Source organism: Triticum aestivum, chromosome 2B (assembly GCF_018294505.1).
Source record: "Triticum aestivum cultivar Chinese Spring chromosome 2B, IWGSC CS RefSeq v2.1, whole genome shotgun sequence".
NCBI classification, from domain to species: Eukaryota; Viridiplantae; Streptophyta; class Magnoliopsida; order Poales; family Poaceae; genus Triticum; species Triticum aestivum.
The window spans coordinates 738,564,823-738,588,924 of NC_057798.1; the positions used below are offsets into that span (position 1 = coordinate 738,564,823).

General features: G+C 45.4%; 1 protein-coding gene across 1 annotated transcript; it reads left to right on the forward strand.

The window, feature by feature from the left end:
• The first annotated feature begins 5,535 nt into the window (after positions 1-5,535).
• Positions 5,536-11,556, forward strand: LOC123047056 (phosphatidylinositol/phosphatidylcholine transfer protein SFH6). Its single transcript, XM_044470548.1, has 15 exons — positions 5,536-5,809; positions 7,106-7,207; positions 7,297-7,621; positions 7,738-7,837; positions 7,961-8,227; positions 8,362-8,439; positions 8,516-8,617; positions 8,718-8,767; positions 8,864-8,963; positions 9,416-9,514; positions 9,865-9,978; positions 10,086-10,251; positions 10,469-10,857; positions 11,014-11,088; positions 11,184-11,556. The coding sequence occupies exons 2-15, from the start codon at positions 7,201-7,203 to the stop codon at positions 11,202-11,204; spliced, it is 1,893 nt and encodes a 630-aa protein (XP_044326483.1). The 5' UTR covers positions 5,536-5,809; positions 7,106-7,200; the 3' UTR covers positions 11,205-11,556.
• The last annotated feature ends 12,546 nt before the right edge of the window (positions 11,557-24,102 follow it).

The window sequence follows — 24,102 nt, forward strand, 5'->3', positions numbered from 1 at the left end:
TTTAAATAATAAATGTGTCTCATCTCCTATGCAGGTTATTCATGTTTGTACACGATGGCTCCGTATTTGGTCTACCTTGCAGAGACCGGAGGATAGAGACATTTTTATGATGGCGTCTACACGGCTGAAGCGTACGGCCAAGAGAGGTTTTCTACCCCCATGGATGGCAGTGTGATCTCCAGATAGGATCTGCCACTCCTTAGGCTGGACCTAATTTATTTTCTTAGCTGCGAATCGAATTTTATTTTTGGGTACTTTGAACTTTTTGGCCGTGTGCATCAAGCTATGTATAGGCCGGACTTTTTTTTGATGCGACTGTATCACCTCGATATATCTATTCAATGAAATGTCCTTTATCGAAAAAAGGAAATGATGATTATATCAGGCAATTTAGTCTCAGTCTGCTTCTCAACTTTATAAATCATTAATCATGAGTAGCAGCAAACCTTCCAATAAAAGTATGAGACATCAATCATCACCAAATAATCCCAGCTAATGTCTTCTGCTACATCTGGATGTGTACGAGTCAGCTTAAGCCAGTCCATTGTGGGCTATAGCCCTCTCGAAAGGAACCTTTGCCCCTGCCTGGATGCTCGTCATCCTGAACCTCCAGTCTCACTGTCACTGGCAACATTCTCCAGTGGCATGCTCGCCATGGAGATGGAATTGTGGGAGTCCAAATGACCATCATTTTCAGCATGTAGTAAACCTATAGACCAAAATAAACATTGAAGTCGTAAACATACATAACCAAGTACGCGAGAAACAAGCAAAAATAGTTTTACATAAATTAATTTCTAAGCTGAGCCACTGGGAACTCATATTGATAATTCAAAGGAGAACGTAACAATTACAATAGGCAAACAGCACTTGAGCAAAATCTCTATACGTCTGCCAGACTACAAGCCAACACTATGAGCACTCGTCAAACAGAGAGAGAAATAAGACCAGCATATTTAACCAGGTATTACACAGAGTGAATACTCTGTTGACTTGACGTCTTGTGTTTTCTTCCCTCTTTTAGTTTTTCCATTTATCGAATTATTCATTAAATTGTTTACAACTTCTGGCATTATCTGAATATCACCTATCATTTATGCTAATGCCATTATTAAGCTAGCACAAATTAATCAGTATTCCCAAGTTAATGCTTATTCTGTCACTTATCCACGCAGTTCTAGATTTCTAATGGTTAGGCACTCGTATGTTCAGAACGGTTTGAGCAGGAGATAGTTCAGCGCACCACTGTCTCATGTGAAATTGCATCAAGCTTGCCTATTAGTGTCAAAAACGTTCTTATATTATGGAACGGAGGGAGTAGAAACTAATGATAGGATTGTATGATAAGGCAGACATCTTAAATAATTTTCCTCTGCATGCATACATATTGCCCTAAATGTAGATGGTCCATGTCGATAGTCTTGATTATTGATGGTCCTGAAGAAATCCAATGCAGTAGCAGACTTGTCATGCAAAATTCCGACAGAGGCAGCTCCTCACGTACACTCACGCATGCACAAGATAGATCAGAATATAACATATACTCCCTCCGTTCTTAAATGTAAGTTTTTGTAGAGATTTCATTAGGTGGACTACATACGGAACAAAATGAATGAATTCACACTTAAAATGCATCTATATACATTCGTATGTAGTTCATAGTGAAATTTCTACAAAGACTTATATTTAGAAACGGAGGGAGTACATGTGACTTATGGAATTTGTCTGTTTGAGTGATTGATTACACCATGATTAGCGAAGAGGCCTCTGACCCCGTAGGCACGCGAAGACATCGGCACGGCCTCGTGTTGGCAACCTGAATATCTGCCAACGCGAGAGGGAGAGAGAGTCGTCGAGGTGGACTCAGGACATCTTTAAGACTGGTCACAATAGGCAAGAACATAAGCTAGTAACTTACACACTTTCCTAGACTATATTACTACCTTCATAGTGGGTAGGAACATCTATGTAGTGTCATGCAATGATGTATTTATTAGGTTATAGACTCATTGTTTCTTGAAGTGTGTGATGTTCCGGTAACTTAACTAGTTACCACAAACACCTCTCTCTTTATTAAATACGTGCCACATAAGTAAAGTTGTATTGAAGTGTGTGATGTTACTCATAAGTTCCTCCCCACTGTGACCAGCCTAATAGGAAACACATACCGTATTTTTTTAACTGAGAAACACTTGGGCTCAACCGACTGATCGTTCGTGCGTGCCGACCGCCTCCATGGCCGTCCGATCAACGCTTGATCGTGCGGTGCACAACACCCTCCCCTTCATACACATGTTTTGCAACATTGGCCATGTTTCAAATAGCTGAGCGTGATGTAGGGTGTATTGTGGACCTACAACCGAAATGCCTTTCCCCCAAATTGATTTTCCCTTTGTTCAGTTGAGCGTCGTCCCCCAAAATGATTTTCCCTTGGCCGATGGCGGTGAGGGGAACAGATGTGGGCGCGCAAGGCCAGGGAGATGATCGATTGTGCTGGCGGTTATGCGCATGCCCGCATGGAGAGAGAAAGCGTAGAGATCGTAACATGGGTCATGTTGCAATTGCAACACGACTCTTGTTGCAATGGCGACGGACATACTGTGGGTCAAAGATGTTTTTTCTTGCAATAAGACTCTTATTGTAAGAGTTGCGGATGCTTTTGTTGCAACAGAGCTCTTGTTGCAAGATGTTTCTGCAATAAGAATCATGTTGTAACCAACGTGTGTGTGTGTGCGCGCGCGCGCGTGCGTGTAAATCGGACGGCCTGTGACCAGTTGATCTTTTAAAAAGATCAGGCGACCGATGTGTATCACGAGATACCCAAAAACTGAAAGTGTGGGTATTTAGCCCCAAAACAAGCTTCAGCTGTATACTCAAAATAGAACAAGTTCTTGCTTTTTTTCACTCCCAAAGACCCCAAAAAGGTATCTCCCCCCATTCTACCCAAATTATGGCGGGAAGGGCCAACTGGCCCTGCGCGAACCACCGCCCCTCCCAACCCCCCGACCTCCCGTCAACGTCCCCACCATGTTCTGGAGGCTAGACTCTGCTGTAGGGCCTCTGGTGACCCTCCCCTGCCTCCACCTCCCTCCTGACGCTCTTCCGGCAAGCGTCAACCTACCACAACCCTCGGCGCTGCCTACAATTTCCCCGCACCACGCCTCGATTTCTTCTGAGGTAGCGGCACCTCTGTCGAGTCAGCAGGTGCTCTGCCTCCGTGTCGCTCTGGTCGTGGTTGATTTGGAGACAAGAGGCATACACGAGGTCGACAGCGATTGTCGCAACCACTATGAGTTTGCGGTGGTTGACGAGCCTTGCATTTCCCTTGCCCTCCCTCAACATGTTGCCTCCTTCTCTTGTTATCTTCCTCTCACGGCGGAAAGTGAGCTCGGCGCGCGCAACATGTTTGACGAAATTCTAACAAGATAGTCGTGGGTTTCCGGACTGATGAGCTATGTAATAAGTATGTATTATTTGTGTTTAATTTCATATTGCGGATTGATGAACTATGTAATAATTATGTACTGTTCATGTTTAATACGTGTTATATTTACCTAGGTTCAAGTCCTTGTGGTCTCAAGGTCTACCTACGGCCTAGGCCCCTCCCAGCCATGGGGCTTCCAAGAAGTGAGGCCTCCCAAGTCACGAGGCATCCCAGAAGTCCGGCCTCAAGACGGCGCCAACCACTTGTATTCCGAGAGAGATGTATTAGTAGAATAACTTGGCAACAAGTCATGTAGACCGACTTGGGCCCGTGTAACTATACCCCTCATTCACCAATGTAAGGGGGGGGGGAATGAGCCACCCAAGACAGCATCTAACATATGTTTCCCTTGTATGAGGCACATCAATACAAGGACATGCATGATATAGGGTATTACCTCACCACGAGGACTTGAACCTTGGTAAGCCTTGTCCAGTGTGTACCTATTCGGATCCTTTATGCACGCTTCGTCCCATGAGAAACTCTATGCTGGGATCTGCCAGTTTTCTACACCGACATGCGTCCTCGTTGGTCGGCGCACATATCGGGGTGGGCGGCCACCTCCTTCCACACTTCCTATTAGGGGTCTCAGTGAAGCCTCCATCAACTCCCGCTACCTCGCGATGCGGTGATCTCATGAGTATCACATCACAAAATCTCAGTTGGATCCATACATGATCATTGCTTCTCAAGGAGGAGGATTGGACGGCCATAGTCTTTGGGTGCGATTGATGGGAGATGGTCTCTCGAGATTCGTTCGATCGATTTAGCCGGTGGCCTAATTTTTTGTGACATGAGAAGTCACGGGGAATAGGAACCATGGATCCAGCATCAATCCATTCATCATCTGTTATGCCAGTACAAAGAACGCCAAAACTAATAGAAATTACAACCAACTTCGTAGACCGTCTAGTGACGACTACAAGCATTGGAACAAGCCAAAGACGCTCGACCATCATCGCCCCTCTCTTGCTGGTTCCGGGCAAACCTTGTTTAGTAGACATGCGGAAAGTCGTGGTACTAAAGCCTTGAAGGACCAATGTATCCGAACAACAACCGTCGTCGATAAGAGTAGTTCAGATAAGAAAGGTCCTACTTGACGCCACATGAACAAAGACTGGATCCAAACAGATCCACCGAACGCCAGCGCCGACCGAATCCCGTGAGATCAGTCAGAGACACGACTCCACACGCTATCCGAGAACTCTAGATGCACCAACAGGATGAGGGCTGGGTCTGAGGGGTTTATTATATCATCATGGAGCCACCGCTACCTCACATAATCACTAACTGAACTGAAAATTGTCACTAAAAAAGGAGCAGGAGCCCTCCCGCCGACAAGGGCCACGGTCCACCGCGCCTCCATGACCCTAAGGCCATAGGAGACGAAGCAGACCCAGCGCCGGCGTCGACGAGAGGCATGAAATCCCTAACCGACTTTTCGCCATACAAATACACCAATGTCAGCTGGTCTGCACTTTAACCAGGCATAATTTGAACAGCAACTAGTATGTAGCATGAGAGGTCACGGGGAATAGGAACCGTGGTTCCATGGTCGGCACTTTAGCCAAACATAACGTGAATAGGAACTACATGTAGCACCAGGCTTTTGCCGCACCCCTAGAAAACAAGGAATAGGATAGACTGGTCTGCATTTTCTTTTAACCCAAACATAATTTTGTATAACCTGATTATTCACATGAAAAGCGGCAAAACCGTTTCCCGTTTTTTTGTGTGTGTTAAAGATCGGCGAAAAACTCATTTTTGATAAACCCAACGCTAAAAGTCTGCTACTATCTATCCAAAGGCGTGTTTATTACGGAGAGGGAATTGAAAAATGGAAGACACGGTGCGGCATCCGAGGGGAAGAGCGCAGCACGCCAGCAAAGCAAAAGCGCCCCCCACCATCAAATCAAAGGCTTTGTTCCGGGGTCGGCACTTTAAGCTAAAGCCGGTCCGCCCTGGCCCGCGTCGACGAATGAATGTGTAGACAGGCACCACACCACACCACACCACTTGGCGACCAAGAAGAAATTACATTAGCTCCTACTAGTACTGCATAGTTTTATACGGCGAAAGCAAGAAGCTTCTCTTCTCCGGTTGAGCGTCTCTATCAACCCCGCCAGTCAGCAGGTTGGTTAGAAGCGAACATCCCACAGCTACCAACCTGTCTGCCTCTCCTCCTCCCCCTCCACCTTCTCCCAATCATTCGAGCTCCTCCTCCTCGGTTTTGTCTGCGCGCGCGCGGGGACGCAGGCATCGCAGATTCCTCGGTTGCCGCTGCGGTCCAAGAACCGGGATTCGGCCCTTGGTTCCGCCCCCAAGGTGAGGCGATCCTTCTTCTTGGTTGCCACAGACTCTGTTTGTCGCCATGGTCTTCTCTCTCTCTCTCTCTGAAAATGGAATGAAATCCTCTAGCACGCGCTATGTTTCCAAGCTCCGTCAATCGGGGAGCATAATCGCGGGAATTTGGCGAGCAGTTTGCGGTCCAAAGCGTGACAAGAGAACCAATGCGGGTTGTTTCCTAATTTGATTTTCATCCGCCATGCGGGCCTTCCTGTTTTTATGTTCCCTCTGACGGCGTAGAACTGAATCTGTCTGTCTGTCGTCTGTCTCTCGAGTCCCGACTCTGAGAGCTGTCGGATGAATCCAATTTGATTCAGTTCCTGGTTTTTCCTCCCAACCTCTTGGGCGCCACAAGAGTTTAGCTATGATTTGTGCTACCTTTAGACGTCGATTGTTCAGTCCGTGGAGGATTGTTCTGCTGTTGATTAGTGGATCCCCTGCATCCAAGTTCAGAGCAGAGCAGCTATTCGTTTTGTTGGGGCTTCCATGCAAATCTTGCTGCAGTTTTCTTCTTCCTTCGGTTTGGCCAAAGGCAGGGTGGCCATCTCTAAATATATCTTTGTGCAGTTTACAACATAGAATTTGTTTAGGTGGTTCACTGGCAAGTTGTTTACCTCATCACAAAAATTCAGTCGATTTTGCTACGGATTTTTTACTTCTCAAACAAAAATTACTTGTTAAAAACGTAGTCAATGGAGTAATAAGTACTCACATGGCTAAATGTGAATGGTTTAATTTGCGCTGAGCAATTTCAGTGATTAACTCTGGTCAAAAGCTGCTTGTTGACCGCAGCTCCTTCCTGTAACCTGACAGACATGTGCACACATTTTGATGATTCTTTCTCCCCTTTGCAAGCCATTTTTATGCTTCTTTAATCTGTATAGTAGTACTAGTAGTGCAACCTGTAACCATCAATCTACCGACCGATTCCTTTCACATTAATGGTGAAAGTTTCATTTTCCTGTTAGTAACGTCTGAACAAAGGCAGTTCATGTTCTACCAAGAACATTAATTTCATGCCAAAGAAGGCCTTTATGCAAAGAAAATTTAGATAGCATTGTTGTGTACTCTAAAGTCTGACAGGCATATATTCTCATGGTACCTTTATGCAAAGGAAATTTAGATAGCGTTGTTGTGTACTCTAAAGTCTGACAAGCACTCATATGTTCTCATGATACATTTATGCAAAGAAATTTAGATAGTGTTCTTGTGTACTCTAAAGTCTGACAGGCATATATTCTCATGATACTCTGCTCGATGTCTACTCCATTCCAGATGCATTTGTGTGGATGAAGATGACAATATAATATAATAATTGCCTAACAGAAGCCACCCAACCTGTAAACTCAGTCTACTCTGCTTCCAGCAAAATGTCAGGTATAGTCTTTCTTAGAAAAAGAAAGTATGCATATTGTCTTGCATTGCTGATCTGTTTACTAATTTGTAATGACGTGTCTTGCATGAAGTGCGGCGACGGTCGGAGAGCACGGAGGGTCTGTTCTTATTCGATGAGCGAAAAGACCGGAGGTCAGACGTGGAGAACTCAGAGGATGAGAGGAGAAGGCTGTCCATTGGCGGGTCACTTAAGAAGAAAGCGCTGAATGCATCAAGCAAGCTCACACATTCGCTCAAGAAGCGGGGGAAGAGGAAGGTGGAGCATCGGGCTTCTTCCTTCACCATTGAAGACGTCAGAGATGAGGAGGAGGAGCGTGCCGTGTTTACATTTCAGCAAGAGCTTTTGAGCAGGAACTTGCTATGTGACAAGCAAAATGACTATCACATGTTGCTGAGGTTGGTGCTCCAACATAACTCAGCAGCAGAGAAAGAGCTGCCGAAGCAGGACAGAGAATTACCTGTTTTAATTATGCTACAAGTCTAAAATTTCCCTGCCTTTATATATACTGTAGGTTTTTGAAGGCAAGGAAATTTGACACTGAGAAAGCCATTCATATGTGGGCTGAGATGCTCCAATGGAGAAAAGAATTTGGTGCGGATACAATACTCGAGGTGAGTGAGACCAATGATGCATGCTGGCCAAAAGATAGAAAATTATCTTTAATCTATAACTAGATTTGTACCTCTTCTCAACAATATAACCAACATTTGCCATCTTGCAACTGAATCCTGTAGGATTTCGTTTTTGAAGAGCTAGACGAGGTGCTTTCCTACTACCCTCAGGGTTACCATGGAGTTGACAGGCAAGGAAGACCAGTATACATCGAGAGATTAGGGAAAGTTGACCCAAATAAATTGATGAACATCACCACAGTTGACCGCTACATCAAGTATCATGTGCAAGAGTTTGAGAGAGCCTTCTTGGACAAGTTTCCAGCATGCTCTATCGCGGCAAAAAGGCATATTGATTCTACAACCACTATACTAGATGTTGAAGGCGTGGTATGATGGTTCTTTCCATATTCGCAGCATCTTAACTCTACGTAGAAGACTAACTTTGTCAACTTTTATTTTGGGACCCAAAATAGTTCGCATAAAGACTGCATGCTAACATTCGCCACTCTGTTATGCTGCAGGGTTTCAAGAACTTCAGCAAGACAGCAAGGGAAATGCTAACTAGAATGCAGAAGATAGACAGTGATTATTATCCTGAGGTAATACCTAAATTTTGTTTCTTATACTGACAAATACTTGATGCCACTTTGTTTAACACTTTAAATGTATGCTCAGACACTGCATCAGATGTTTGTCGTAAATGCTGGCGGTGGTTTCAAGCTACTATGGAATTCAGTGAAAGGTTTTCTTGACCCTAAAACAGTCTCAAAGATACATGTGAGCATGAGTCTGCTGTTTTGTTTTTTCGAGGAACATGAGTCTGCTGTTATTTTCCTCTTTTTTCAAATAAATAATTCTGATCGATCCTCAAATTTAGGTTTTGGGAACAAAATTTCAAAGCAAGCTTCTTGAAGTAATAGATGGAAGGTGCACTTCTCATTTACAACAAGCTGGTATAATGTTATTGATCAAAAAGCTTTCTCCTGCTACCTTTGACTGAACACTTCTTTTTTCTATTTGTAGCCAACTTCCTGAATTTTTGGGTGGAACATGTACTTGTGCTGGTGAGGGAGGATGCCTCAAGTCTAACAAAGGTCCATGGAATGATCCTAACATTATGAAGGTGAATTTGGTTTATTTCTCTTGCATTATATGTGCTTCTCCGTAGTTGCTTTTCTGAAAATTTAGATTTTCAGTTGAGTTTTTGAATATTAAGAACTTGACAATGCCATGTTGACAAAGATTATCATAAATAAATGAAATCCCATAAATAGCTTTGTAGTGGTAAATATGTGAAATGCCAAAAATAGCTTTGTATTGGGCATACTTCAAGGCGATGTACTTCCCAACTGCTGGGCAAGTTTGTGAATTGGTCTTTCTTCTTTAAAAGGATATTACTGCACGCAATTCATGGTGTCCGGTCCAGCTGAATATACCACTAAATTTGAAATCCTGATATGATTTCGTTAAATTTCTTGCAAAGTTTTTTTTCCTCGCAATTTCAGCATCACGTCTTTCATACATGAATGATATACAACAGCATTCTCAACTGCAGTACTATGTGTTTGCTTGTAGGTTGCACATAACAAAGAAGCAAAATTTGTAAGGCATACAAGACGCTTATCTGAGATCGAGCAACGAAGGGGTTCATTTGCTAGGCTACATCTTTTAAAGGCAAGTTCAGTACGTCGAACCACTATTTGTTATTTACTTACTCATCATATGATTGAAACCTTTTGTTTTGGTGTAAACATTATTAGCAACTTACCAGTTCTCTGGACCTATTGGTTTTAAGAAGCCGATTGTAGGGTACACGCCACATGTTGGCATGATTACCTATCCTCACAGTTAACTTTAACCCATGCACTTCTTTGCAGTACTGATATTGAGTTTGCACAAAAAAAGAAAAGTAATGTGTATTGATTGTGCCTATTAAAAATTGGAACCCTTTGTGGTTTCATCAGCAATGTTCATCTTAGCATCCTTAACAATTTGCCTTTTCTTTCTCTCATTGCGAATAACAGGGTAGAAACAGTGACACGTCAACAGCTGAGTCAGGATCAGATGTTGATGATCTAGGTTCTCCTATGATGAGAAGCACATTGGGGTGCAGTCGACTAGCTCCAGTTCGTGAAGAAGTGAGCTTTCCTCCTGAAATATACTGAATATACAAATGATTAATGTGCGTATACTGAATCTCCTAAATTTTTACCTCATAATTCTGAATCTCCTATGTTTTACACAGATGCAGATGAGAGCACGAGAGTCTGCGGCTTATTACAGTTGCGATGATCACTTTGTGGTGGTGGACAAAACAGTCGATTATGGCAGAGGAGGATCAATGCCAGATAAAAGCAGTGCCCCACAAGTAAGAGTACAAGCCCAGCCTTTAGGCACACAAAACACTCCAGGTATTTTTACTTGTGGTCTTCTGAGGTCACTTTATGCAGATATAAAGTGATCTGCTATTTTTGCTCTTTCCCTATAAAATTTTGTTTAGTTTGTTAATTCCCACTGAATATATTACTATTAGTATGAAAATGAACAGACAGTGCACTGAACTAAGAATTTTGACAATAAATATTCAAGATTTTCTCATGTTTGTTCTTTTTTTTTTACTCTCTTTAGGTTCTTCAAGAAACAGTCGTGGTATACTAGTACCCAAAGAGATTCCGGAGGAAGGGAAATTCTATCGTTTTCTCAGATTACTGCTGGTTCTGGTTGTTAGAGTTTTTACCTTCTTACGCACAGTATGCAGTCAGCCAGAGACAACGATTGTCAACAACCCACTACCTCCAGCTCCTGAGTTTGAACCCATCTCTGGTGATAATCCAGCAGTTGAAGCGTTCAGTGTGGACCGTGTCAGTCCTGTCATTGAGCGCCTTCAGAAACTCGAGGGTCGGGTTGATGAGCTCGGCAGCAAGCCCCCAGAGATTCCCCTGGAGAAAGAACGCTCCCTCTTGGATTCATGGGATAGGATCAAATGTATCGAATCTGACCTCGAAAGGACAAAGAAAGTAAGCTTTATCTTTATTATTACTTAGTACCAAGAACTGGCACAATCATCATGCATCCTTTGGAAATTATCTTTATTTCCATATAGGGAATTACCAAATATATCTTCCCGCCAATCTCAAATGTAATATGAAAAAATATCCCCTTCCATTAATCAGGTTCTGCAGGCTACTGTGATGAAGCAACTAGAAATTGCAGACTCAGTAGAGGAAGTTATCTTGTCAAAGCTGCACGTAAGATCAACTGCTTCCCTCTCTTTTTGCTTGGATTGGCTTATCACTGCATTGCCTGCCTCACCATTTTACTGCTTCTTAATTTGTTTATGCAGAGGCGAAGATTTTGTGCGTAATAAACCATCATAACTCCTTAACAATATGCACCATGGGGTTAATTAAACTTGAGACAACATTTGGGGGGCAAATTTGGCGGGACAAGTTATGCATAAGACAGAGCCAACGAGTGTCAAATGTACTTTAAGTTCAGATTGGCTCAAATAATGGGTGTTGGTCGGTCATAGTGAAATCACTCTGTTTCATCTGTTATCTTCTACTCACTCTGTAACGAAATATAAGACGTTTTTTGGTGTAGTTGACTTCAATAAAACGTCCTACATTTTGTTACTGAGGTTGTAACTCCCAAGAATTTGTCTGTTTTTCATGTTTGCAAAGAGGATAATGGATGGACGCCATAAATATGCTTCACGTATGTGGTATGTCGAAATATAGCTAGGCCATGTACACTGGGTTGATGTCAGTTTTTTTCCACGGTAAGGCCCAAGGCCATATGTTAAATAAAACTAGCCATTACAAGACCTTCCTGTTAAGAATTTGAAATTACAAGCAAATCATTCTGCATCCATGGGCGGCGCTTGTTGGAACTCAAGAGCTTGTAGAAGCAGCGGTTGGGAAGTCCTGCAGATAAGAAGAAGCTAGATACAATGGTCTGTATAGATCGCCGTCCCGAAGAAGCTGGCACATTGGAGGGCAAGAAGATATTTCTAGACAAAGGAGGGTGACACAAATCTCACAAGTTCCCTCACAGAACCGCATATGGATGAGCTTCATTGGAGTTGGACAGAGAGGAACTAGTAGAGAACTAAAACACTTCAGAATTCACAAACACTAACCACGCTAGACTGAATGCCCGACGATCGACACCATTCTTTGACTCGTTGATGTCATTGAGAGGAAGGACATCGACATGGGGACAGCTGAGGAACCATTATTCACATTGCCACCACTGCTTAAACTTCACTACGACAAGCCGACAATGAAGTTGGAGACACTACGCACACAAATCCGTGGTTCCCCTCCCCTCACCCCGTTGTAGAACATCATTTACGTGTTTGCGCACAAATGCCATGTCCATGCCCAGGAGCATATATGTTTAGATGCATGTTTTAAAATATAGTTAAAATAACTTTGATTGTTATTTGAAATATTGCGAAAAAAAGGCCTTGCATGAGCATATAATTGTTTGTATCTGCAAAATAAAATATTCATCATGTATTAAAAAAAGTTCATATATGTTCAAGTATACAACAAATATATTAGTGTATTATTTTTGTATGTATTTTTTAATAACATGAATTTTAGATAAAGTTCATACAGGTGTGAATATATGTTTCATATACTGCAAAAGGTTATCTAAATATAAAAAATAAACATAAACCAAAGGAAAATAAAAATGGATACAGATAGAAATATGAAATTTGATGTAAAATTAAAATAAAAATAAAAACCCATTGTACCGGGAATGGGCCATGTGCGCACATGTGAGCGTTGATGCAGTGAGCTGTGACCGTCGAATAGGGATTGTGTGTCAAGTAGATGATCAACACCGACCGCTAAAAAAAAAGAGCTGATCAACACTGCATTACCTTTTTCTTTCAACAGACAACAGTTTTGCGAGCCCTTGACCATGACCAGTCTTCCTTTCACAACAATAATTTCCATTTTTCTGTCAAACAATTCTGCGAGCTAGGATTAGGAAACTGCCACCTGATGAACGAGAACGTGCCGTGCAATCTCTGAGCTGACTAATACTGATTCGTGTACGCGTCTAAGACTTATCCGACACCCTTTGCTTATATGAAAACACACGGTCAAGCTTGCCCCAAAACCATTTCAGCTCTAACAGTTGTCCCCTTCGACAACCAGTACAATGCCAAATGTTTACTCCTGCAATAGGTGATTGACAGGGTAATGAGCTGAAAATTTCAAGAGCCAGCAACCAGTTGACATTTCCAGCTTCCTCTACGGCTCCCAGGGCCTTAAATACCGGTCCAGGGGCCGACCTTCCCAAAACAAAGCTCAAGCTCAAGGAGATCAATCCGCAACAATGGTTAGGATGTTGGATCTCGCTGCGCCCAGAGGCCTCTCCGCGCCTGGCAATGTTGTGGGCCTAGCTTTCGTCTTCGTGGCCGTCGTCGCGGTCGTGGCTATCGCCGTGTTCAGCTGCGCCGATGGCCCGGACAGGTCCGGTGTGAAGCCTAGACGCCGCCGGCGCCACTGGGGCGGCGGTGGCGGGGGAGGAGGGGGAGGCTGCGGAGGAGGTGGTGGCTGCGGGGGTGGAGGCTGTTAAGGAAGCGCGTCGTGCAGAGCCGTCCTCGACATATATGGGGACTGTGCGTTACAATCTGTTGTAACTATTGCACCGGCGTCATATTTCTGTGCCCATGGAAATTTTTTGTGAATATATTTGTACCACGTACCATGTATATATTTGTTTCTTGATACCATTTGGCTTGTCACATATTGCCCCCGTTTTGACGAGCTACGGATGTTTTGAGCACTATCTGTACAAATGCTATGCATATATTGTGCTCATAACTTTTCTTTATTAAGTTATTAGTAATTTTGAGTACTTGTTTATAGCCGGAGGCCGCCATGAATATGTAGGCGGCATCGCCAAGTGCCAAGTGTTAGTTGGGTATATGGTAGGATGTTGCTCCAGCAAATGCCCTTTTGGGCTAGGGCCAACAACGGCGACTCCCTCCGGTGCCGTTTAGCTTGGTGGCTAGATAAAATTGTTTGTGCCCACCACCTTGTTGTATGTGTGTTTTGCTCCTATTTAACCGATCAGATAGGAACAAAATTTGAATATATACATATTTAAAAATAGAAATAGGAAACATAGAAACCCAACAAACAAACAACATCCAGTAGAAACAATTTCTCGCAGTGAAGTGTGTTTCCAACCGAAGAAATCTTCAGTGATGGTTGATGAACTAATTGTCCTAGAGCATCCTCCTAAACATGGTGCGGTGGTTCAGTAATCTCGTTCGTGGCTTCCACAACCAGAAGCTTGGTTTGCAGATAATGTTGATGGTGCTATTGATGCAGTAAACTTGGTGTCTGGTTCATGCAATGTCATCCAAAATCATGAAGGAACATCTCGTGAGGCTGTTCTTCACAGCATAAGGGGGTATTGAGATCTTTCAGAGATAAATAAGGGTATTGAGGGCTCTTTCGTAGTGGAATTACTTGCTTGTAGGGATGAATGGAGGAAGTGATCACAAGAGGTTTTAAGAATGTCATTCTACATACTGATTGCTCAAACATTTCACAGTCATGGCATGATGAAAGGAGGATGTCCATGGTTCAGCTATTGATCATTGAATGGAAGGAGTTCCGGTCATGTCTATACTTAAGCGAACCTGCGGGCTCATACACTTAAGGGGCATTCATCTGTTGAATACTAGATGGGTTAGGAGCTTCAGAGAAAATCACCGAAAAAGGTTAGGATATGTTGAAATTGTTTCAGAGGGAGAACCAGAAAAGTTCTAGTGAAAATCCTGAAAAACCGGAGAACAAAAAACGTTCCGGAACACCCTAAAAATCCACAGGGTGGTTCAAGAAGGTTCCTCAACCATCCTAAAGTTTCTAGAGGAGCCCATGGGGCTGCCAACTAGGATGGTCCAAAGGGTGCACCCAAGTTGGTGGGGGCCGCCGCCCCCCCTTGCCTTGAGGGTAAGTTGGAGGGTGGGTCGCCTCCCAAACCTTTATACTCCCTCCGTATTTATTAACTCTGCATATTAGGTTTGACTGAAGTCAAACTTTGTAAAGTTTGACCAAGTTTATACAAAAAATATAAATATTTATCATAAAAAATCAAAATGATGTGAAAGTACATTCAATAATGAATCTAATGGTACGATTTGTTATTGTATATGTTAATATTTTTGTTTATAAACTTCGTCAAAGTTTACAAAGCTTAGACTTTGACCAAAGTTAATACGTGGACTAAATAAAAATGGAGTGAATAAATAGGAGCGGCAGCCCCTTGGAACATATCTTTTGGTGCCTAGGGTTGTGCCCTCTCCTCGCATCTCTCTCTCTCTCTCTCTCTCCCTGCATCTCTCTCTCTCTCTCTCCCTCTCTCTAGTTCTCCAAAGAAAAAATCGTACGCCGTGACGCTGTCCTGAACTAGAGGGTGCTAACCAAGTCGGCCCCATCATAGTGGACCGGGCCGAGGACCCCTAGATCATTAATGAATGGGACACGATTACCATGACCCAAGGCATACTCAAGATGGAATCCTCTGAAGACTTGGCGCATACTCCAAGACACATCTGAATCTTCGGCATGTTTATCCCTAGATGTAACCGACCTACAAGTAATCCTAGATATACCCTCATCCCCTATATAAGCTAAAGTGGTTTAGAGCATAGTGTAGAGAATTAGAAATTCACATACGATTTTGAGGTAGATCATCTTGTACTTCGTACTCCAACACAATCAATACATCAAGAGCAAGATGTAGAGTTTTACCTCTTCGAGAGGGTCCGAACCTGGGTAAGCATTGTCTCCCTTGTTCATCCCGTTACCAACTAGCTAAGATCACTAGCTCGGGACCCCCTACCCGAGATCTGTCAGGTTTAACTCTGACATGCCACAAGGCTGCTCCACCCCTAGTTCTTCGGCGATGCTGAGTTCTGCAAGGCGAAGCGCTACCAGATCAGTGACCTCGTACGCGTGCAATCCAGTGGTGAGATCATGCTTTCGGTGTTTGTTCGAGGGAGAAAATTCTCCCGGCTGGGAGGTTGCAAAATCTAGCTACAGAAATGATGGAAATATGCCCTAGAGGCAATAATAAAGTTGTTATTATTATATTTCTTTATTCATGATAAAGGTTTATTCTTCATGCTAGAATTGTATTGACCGGAAACTTAAATACATGTGTGGATACATAAACAAATACCGTGTCCCTAGTGAGCCTCTACTAGACTAGCTCGTTGATCAAAGATTGTTGAGGTTTCCTAACCATAGACATGAGTTGTCATTTGATAACGGGATCACATCATTAGGACAATGATTTGATGGACAAGACCCATCTGTTAGCCTAGCATATGATCGTTCAGTTTATTGCTACTGCTTTCTTAATGTCAAATACACATTCCTTCGACTATGAGATCATGCAACTCCCGGGTACCGGAGGAATACCTTGTGTGCTATCAAACGTCACAACATAACTGGGCGATCATAAAGATTCTCTACAGGTATCTCCAAAGGTGTATGTTGAGTTGGCATGGATCAAGATTAGGATTTGTCACTCCGAGTATCGGAGAGGTATCTCTGGGCCCTCTCGGTAATACACATGACAAGAAGCTTGCAAGCAAAGTGACTAAGGAGTTAGTTACGAGATGATGTATTATGGAACGAGTAAAGAGGCTTGCCGGCAATGAGATTGAACTAGGTATGAAGATACCGATGATCGAATCTCGAGCAAGTAACATACCGACAGACAAAGGGAATTACGTATGTTGTCATAAGGTTCGACCGATAAAGATCTTTGTAGAATATGTAGGAACCAATATGGGCATCCAGGTTCCTCTATTGGTTATTGACCGGAGAGGTGTCTCGGTCATGCCCACATAGTTCTTGAACCCGTAGGGTCCACACGCTTAATGTTCATTGACGATATAGTATTATATGAGTTATGTAATTTGGTGACCGAATGCTGTTCGGAGTCACGGATGAGATCACGGACATGACGAGGAGGTCCAAAATGGTCTGGAGGTAAAGATTGATATATAGGGCGATGCTATTTGGACACCAGAAAGGTTTTGGGTTGTACCGGGTAACCATCGGATCACCGGGAGGCCCCAGGAGGTCTATGGGCCTAACGGGCCAAGGGAGGCACACCGCAGCCCAGAAGGGGGCTGGCACGCCCTCTCCCTGCCCGCCGGCCCTAGGGGAAGGAAAGGGGGAGGGTTAGCCACTCCTGCCTTTCCCTCCTCATGAGAGAAAGGAAAGGGGGGGCATTGTAAGGGCATATTTCTCCCTAAGTGGTTTTGGTGATTGATGACAGTACATTTGCGGACTAATCGTCTGCATTGAGCATTTAAGATATTTCATATCTAGGCACAAGACGATTCGGTGCCCCTTGGAGCCTATTGAAGATGGTTTTTCTCTATGGTTCTTTTTAGTGGATTTGAGTCATAGGAAAGCCGTACTATTAAGAGGGGGTCCACTTCAAAAAGGTTAGGGTGGAATCAACACGTACACATATGTTCCTTTGCACCACCTTTCCTTCGCATCGATGGAGCACCGTCCGTTTATCTTTGTCTCTGCAAAATGAAGGCTGCCAAATGCTAAAGTGTACGTGGCGTGCGGTAGTACTTTTCAAGGGAGCAGTAGTACCACAGGGGATTGCGGTAGTACCTCTCTAGGGTGCGCTAGTACCGCAGGTCCAAGCGGTAGTACCGCTCTAGGTGAGCGGTAGTACCGCTGCCTCTAGCCCTGACGCTGACGCATGCAGAAGTAGGTGCGGATGTGATTTTTTACTTCTGCTCCGTGTGAGCGGTAGTATCGTGCCGGATTTTTGCACTACTCCAAACTCAACAGAAGTAGTTACGGAAACAATTTATTTATTCTATGCATTTCCAGCGCTAGATGAGCCCTGCCTTACGGTAGTACCATAGGAGCGCGCGGTAGTACCGCTCTGACGGTTCTACTACTTGTTGCCCTGTGCAACAGGCCCTTGTCTGGTCACTACCGTGCAAGCGGTAGTACCGCACACAACAGCGATAGTACCGCAACCCCTTACGGTAGTACCGCGGCTTTGTGCAGTAGTACCGCACCGCATAGGCTGAGTGAGGGGATAACGGTTGAATCTTTTCCCCCACTATATAAAGGGCATTTTCTTCCCCAAGAAGACTACCTCTTCCCTCCCCAAGCTCCATCGTTGCTGAAACCTCCATTTTCACCCGATCTCTCTCCCTAGCTAATCAAACTTGTTGATTTTCTAGGGATTGGTTGAGAAGGCCCCAATTTACACTTCCACCAAGAGAAATTTAAGTCCCCCCCTCTAATCCCTTGCGGATCTTGTTACTCTTGGGTGTTTGAGCATCCTAGACGGTTGAGGTCACCTCGGTGCCATATTCCATTGCGGTGAAGCTTCGTGGTGTCGTTGGGAGCCTCCATTTAGGTTTTGGAGATAGCCCCAACCTTGTTTGTAAAGGTACGGTCGCCGCCTTCAAGGTCACCAATAGTGGAATCACGGTATCTCGCATTGTGTGATGGTGTGAGGAGAATACGGTGGCCCTAGTGGCTTCTTGGGGAGCATTGTGCCTCCACACCGCTCCAACGAATACGTACTTCCTCTCAAAGGGAACAAACTTCGGTAAACATCCTCGTCTCCTCTGGCTCCAATTTGGTTATCTCTTACCTTTACTTGTGCAAGCTTTCATTGTGTTGTATCCCGTGCTTGCTTGTGTGTTTCTTGTTGTTCAAGCATATAGGTTGCTCACCTAGTTGCACGTCTAGACAACCTACTTTGATGCTAAGTTTAATTTGGTCAAGAAAAGCTAAAAAATGTTAGTTGCCTATTCAACCCCCCCTCTAGTCAACCATATCGATCCTTTCAATTGGTATCAGAGCCTCATTGAAAGCACAAGTGCTCCCTAGGTGATTTTGTTAATTCATGACAACATATCTCTTGTTGGACTAATACTTCTACCTAGTGTATTTCAGATAAGTTCAACATTGGAGTGGCATGGACATGGACAAGAGGATGTGGAACCCCTTCAAGATGCTAAGGACAAATATTGGCAAAAGCTCAAGACTCTACATTTTCCATTTTAGTGATCCAAGATCACATTGAGTCCATAGGAAAGCCAATAATATTAAAAGGGGATGGGGTGTTGCTTAATGGCTTTCTTGCTCAAAGTGCTTAGTGATATGCTCCAAATCCTTCAGCCACTTTCTCACATCCACATATGTCCTAAACCTAAATGTCAAACTCGGCCCCACCAATTTGATCTATCCGGCGCCATCGAGTTTCACTTGATACAACCATTGCCAAACCCTAATCAGTTTGGTCTCACCGATGGGATCTCGGTCTCAATGAGATGGGCTTGCAAATTCTCTGTGATGTATTGTAACATTTTCGGTCTAACCGAGTTTTTTCAGTCGGTCCCACCGAGTTTGCTTGACCAATCCTCTGTTTGCTCATTACCAAAATCGGTATCACCGAGTTTGAGTAATCGGTCAAACTGAGTTGAGGTTTTACCCTAACCCTGCACATCGCTCCCACCAAGTTAACCAAGTCGGTCCCACTGAAAACTCTAACGTTCATATTTTTACCTGGATCGGTCTGACCGAGTTTTATGATTCAGTCCCACCGAGTTTGGGAATCTATGTGTAATGGTTAGATTTTGTGTGGAGGCTATATATACCCCTCCACCCATTCTTCATGTTGGAAATATGTCCTAGAGGCAATAATAAAATGGTTATTATTATATTTCGTTGTTCATGATAATTGTCTGTTATTCACGCTATAATTGTATTGACCGGAAACCGTAATACATGTGTGAATATATAGACCGTAATATGACCCTAGTAAGCCTCTACTTGACTGGCTCGTTGATAAATAGATGGTTGTGGTTTCCTAACCATGGACATAGGATGTCGTTGATAATGGGATCACATCATTAGGAGAATGATGTGATGGACAAGACCCAATCCTAAGCATATAGCACAAGATCGTGTAGTTCGTTTGCTAAGAGCTTTTCTAATGTCAAGTATCATTTACTTAGACCATGAGATTGTGCAACTCCCGGATACCATAGGAATGCTTTGGGTGTACCCAACATCACAACGTAACTGGGTGGCTATAAAGGTGTGACGCCCGGGTAATTAAGCTACAGTGATCCTCTGCTAGTGTTGCCACGTCACCTCGATTATAGTTGCTAATCTCGCGTTAGTTCAAAACGGTTTCGAAATTCAATTCAAAATTATGATGGCGATAAAAGTTTTCAAAAAATTAAAACTAAAATGTTCGGGGGTTGTCAAATATTACAAAGTTAATTATGGTGGAGTAAACACATTTTTATAAAATGTCTAAGTTGTTAAAATGAATTAAAACAGAAAAGGAAAAATAAGAAAAGAAAAAAAAACAAAACAAATAGAGAGGAAGAAAACCCCCCTGGCCAACTGGGCCAAGCGGCCCAGCCGGCCGGCCCAATGGCCCACCCGGCCCCCTCACTCCCCTTATCCCTTCGGTCCACACCCGACCGAACCCTAGCCCGCACCCCACTCGCCCCACTCGCCCCCCCTCCCGCATCGCCCGCTCCTCCCCCCCGATCTGGATCGAGATCGGGGGCTCGACGCCGACGCCGCCCGGTGCTGTCCCGCCGGACGCCGGCGCCCCCACCGCCACATGACGCCGCCCCGTCCTCCCCTCCTCCCCGACCAGTCACCCAGGACGCCGGCGCCCCCCTCGCCGCACGCCCGATGCCCCACATCGCCTCGGATCCGTCCCCGTCTCTCGCCGGGACCACATCGCCGGACCGCCGCCTCCTCGCCCTCCTCCTCGCCTGTCTTCCCCAACCGCCCCCGAGCCCACTACCCCGTTACCCTACGCGCCCCCCCCCCTGTGAGCTTCCCCCTTCGCTCCCCCTCTCCCCCTAGGACGCCACCACGTCGCCCTCCCGCCGGCGGTCGACGCGCTCTGGCGCCACCGTCGCCCGCGTCCTGCCACGCCGGGCCGTCCCGTCCCCGGCCCCTCCCCGCTTCCCCGTGCGGCTCCCCTGCCGCGGCCGCCGCGCCCTCCCCCCCCCCCTGGTCGCCTCGGCCACGTGCACCGGCACCGCCGACCGCGCCCTCGACCCCGGCCCTCCCTCTCTCTCTCCGTCCCGCGCCGGCCTCGTCTTGCCCCGGACGGCGTCGCCCTCCGCCCTGGCCGTCGCCCTGCTTGGCCACGCCGGCGCCGTCCGCTGCCGCCGAGCCCCCTGCTGCCCGTTCCCGCCGCTCGCCGGAGCTGGCCGGCCCTTTTTCCCCCTACCTCGCCGGATCCTGGCGCCCTGCTGCCTTCCCCCCTCGGCATCTTCCCTCCGGTGGCCGCCGGCAACCACACGCCCGCCCGGCCATGCCCCGGTTCCCCTCCTCGCCCGCCGATTTGGGCGAACGCCCAGTCGGGCGCGCCCGACCCACAAGCCCCCCCCCCCCCCCGGGCCACTGACCACAGGGCCCCGCCCCATAACGTTTTTCTTTAAAAAAAATAATAAATAAAAATAAATAAATAAATATATTAAATAAATAAATGAATAATAACTAAAATAATTAAAACATTAATTAATTAATTAATTAATTAAGTTAATTAACCCTGATTAGATTAACCTAATCACTAACTAAAATTAACTAATCTGTAATTAAACTAACAGAGAATGACAGGTGGGTCCCACTAGACCCACACGTCAGGTTGACCAGGTCAATGGTCAACGTTGACTGCTGACATCACCCTGATGTCATGCTGACGTCAGCATTTACTATTCTGGATAATGTTGGATTAAATAATTAATTAAATTCCAGAAATTAATATAATCTTTAGAAAATCATATCTTTTAATCCGTAACTCGGATTAAAATATTTTCAACATGAAAGTTGCTCAGAACAACGAGACGAATCCGGATACGCGGTCCGTTCGTCCGCCACACACCCCTAACCTATCGAACCCGCAACTTTCCCCTTCCGGCTCCTCGGCCCGAAAACACGAAACACCGGGAATACTTTCCCGGGGGTTTTCCCCCTTCACCGGTATCACCTACTACCGCGTTAGGGCACACCGAACAACGCGTATTGCCTTGTTATATTTTGTGATGCTTTGTTTGCTCTGTATTCATTATTTCTTCCCCCTCTTCTCTCCGGTAGACTACGAGACCGACGCTGTTGCTGACCAGTTCGACTACGGAGTTGATGACCCCTCTCTCTTGCCAGAGCAACCAGGCAAGCCCCCCCTTTGATCACCAGATATCGCCTACTCTTCTCTATACTGCTTGCATTAGAGTAGTGTAGCATGTTACTGCTTTCCGTTAATCCTATTCTGATGCATAGCCTGTCATTGCTGCTACAGTCATTGATACCTTACCCGCAATCCTAAATGCTTAGTATAGGATGCTAGTTTATCATCATTGGCCCTACATTCTTGTCAGTCTGCCTTGCTATACTATCGGGCCGTGATCACTTGGGAGGTGATCACGGGTATATACTATACATACATACATACTATACAGATAGTGACTAAAGTCGGGTCAGCTCATTGAGTACCCGCAAGTGATTCTGACGAGGGGGCTGAAAGGACAGGTGGCTCCATCCCGGTAGAGGTGGGCCTGGGTTCCCGATGGCCCTCGACTGTTACTTTGTGGCGGAGCGACAGGGCAGGTTGAGACCACCTAGGAGACAGGTGGGCCTGGCCCTGTTCGGCGTTCGCGGATACTTAACACGCTTAACGAGATCTTGGTATTTGATCTGAGTCGGCTACGAGCCTATACGCACTAACCATCTACGTGGGAGTAGTTATGGGTATCCCGACGTTGTGGTATCAGCCGAAGCACTTCAGACGTCAGCGACGGAGCGGCGCGCGCCGAATTGGACTGGAACGCCACTAGGCTAGGTCTGCTTTCGGCCGCCCTCGCAACGTGCAGGTGTGCTATGGGCGATGGGCCCAGACCCCTGTGCGCTTAGGTTTAGACCGGCGTGCTGGCCTCTCTGTTGTGCCTAGGTGGGGCTGCGACGTGTTGATCTTCCGAGGCCGGGCATGACCCAGGAAAGTGTGTCCGGCCAAATGGGATCAAGCGTGTTGGGTTATGTGGTGCACCCCTGCAGGGAAGTTAATCTATTCGAATAGCCGTGATCTTCGGTAACAGGACGACTTGGAGTTGTACCTTGACCTTATGACAACTAGAACCGGATACTTAATAAAACACACCCTTCCAAGTTCCACAGACAACCCGGTGATCGCTTTTCCGCAGGGCGACGAGGAGAGGATCGCCGGGTAGGGTTATGCTATGCGATGCTACTGGAGATGCTACTTGGAGATGCTATTGGAGATGCTACTTGGAGATGCTACTTGGAGGACTTCAATCTACCCTCTTCTACATGCTGTAAGGCGGAGGCTGCCAAAAGCGTAGTCTTCGACAGGATTAGCTATCCCCCTCTTATTCTGGCATTCTGCAGTTCAGTCCACTGATATGGCCTCCTTACACATATACCCATGCATATGTAGTGTAGCTCCTTGCTTGCGAGTACTTTGGATGAGTACTCACGGTTGCTTTTCTCCCTCTTTTCCCCCTTTCCCTTCTACCTGGTTGTCGCAACCAGATGCTGAAGCCCTGGAGCCAGACGACTACTACCCCGGAGGTGCCTAATACTGCGTGCAGCCCGCTGACGACGACCAGGAGTAGTTTAGGAGGATCCCAGGCAGGAGGCCTGCGCCTCTTTCGATCTGTATCCCAGTTTGTGCTAGCCTTCTTAAGGCAAACTTGTTTAACTTATGTCTGTACTCAGATATTGTTGCTTCCGCTGACTCGTCTATGATCGAGCACTTGTATTCGAGCCCTCGAGGCCCCTGGCTTGTATTATGATGCTTGTATGACTTATTTTATTTGTAGAGTTGTGTTGTGATATCTTCCCGTGAGTCCCTGATCTTGATCGTACACATTTGCGTGCATGATTAGTGTACGATTGAATCGGGGGCGTCACAAGTTGGTATCAGAGCCGACTGCCTGTAGGAATCCCCCTTTCCAACTCCTTGGCCGAAGTCGAGTCTAGTGGTTGAAAAACTTTTACTAACATGGTTGTATGGCCCATGGGCCCACGTCGCCATCGGGTGGTAGTAGGATCTTTTACTCCTTGACCTATACTCTGGGACTCTGATCTCTCTACTATTCGGGTTAAATGAATTTGCTAACTCTAAGATTAGGATCTCGTGATCGCATCCACCCGGAGAGCCCCTTACTACAGAGG

Bases quoted from the DNA above. Each gene is read 5' to 3' on its own strand.
- LOC123047056 (XM_044470548.1), top strand. The intron at 8,964-9,415 runs GTGAATTTGGTT...GTTTGCTTGTAG, and splicing joins ATGATCCTAACATTATGAAG to GTTGCACATAACAAAGAAGC. The intron at 10,252-10,468 runs GTATTTTTACTT...TACTCTCTTTAG, and splicing joins AGGCACACAAAACACTCCAG to GTTCTTCAAGAAACAGTCGT.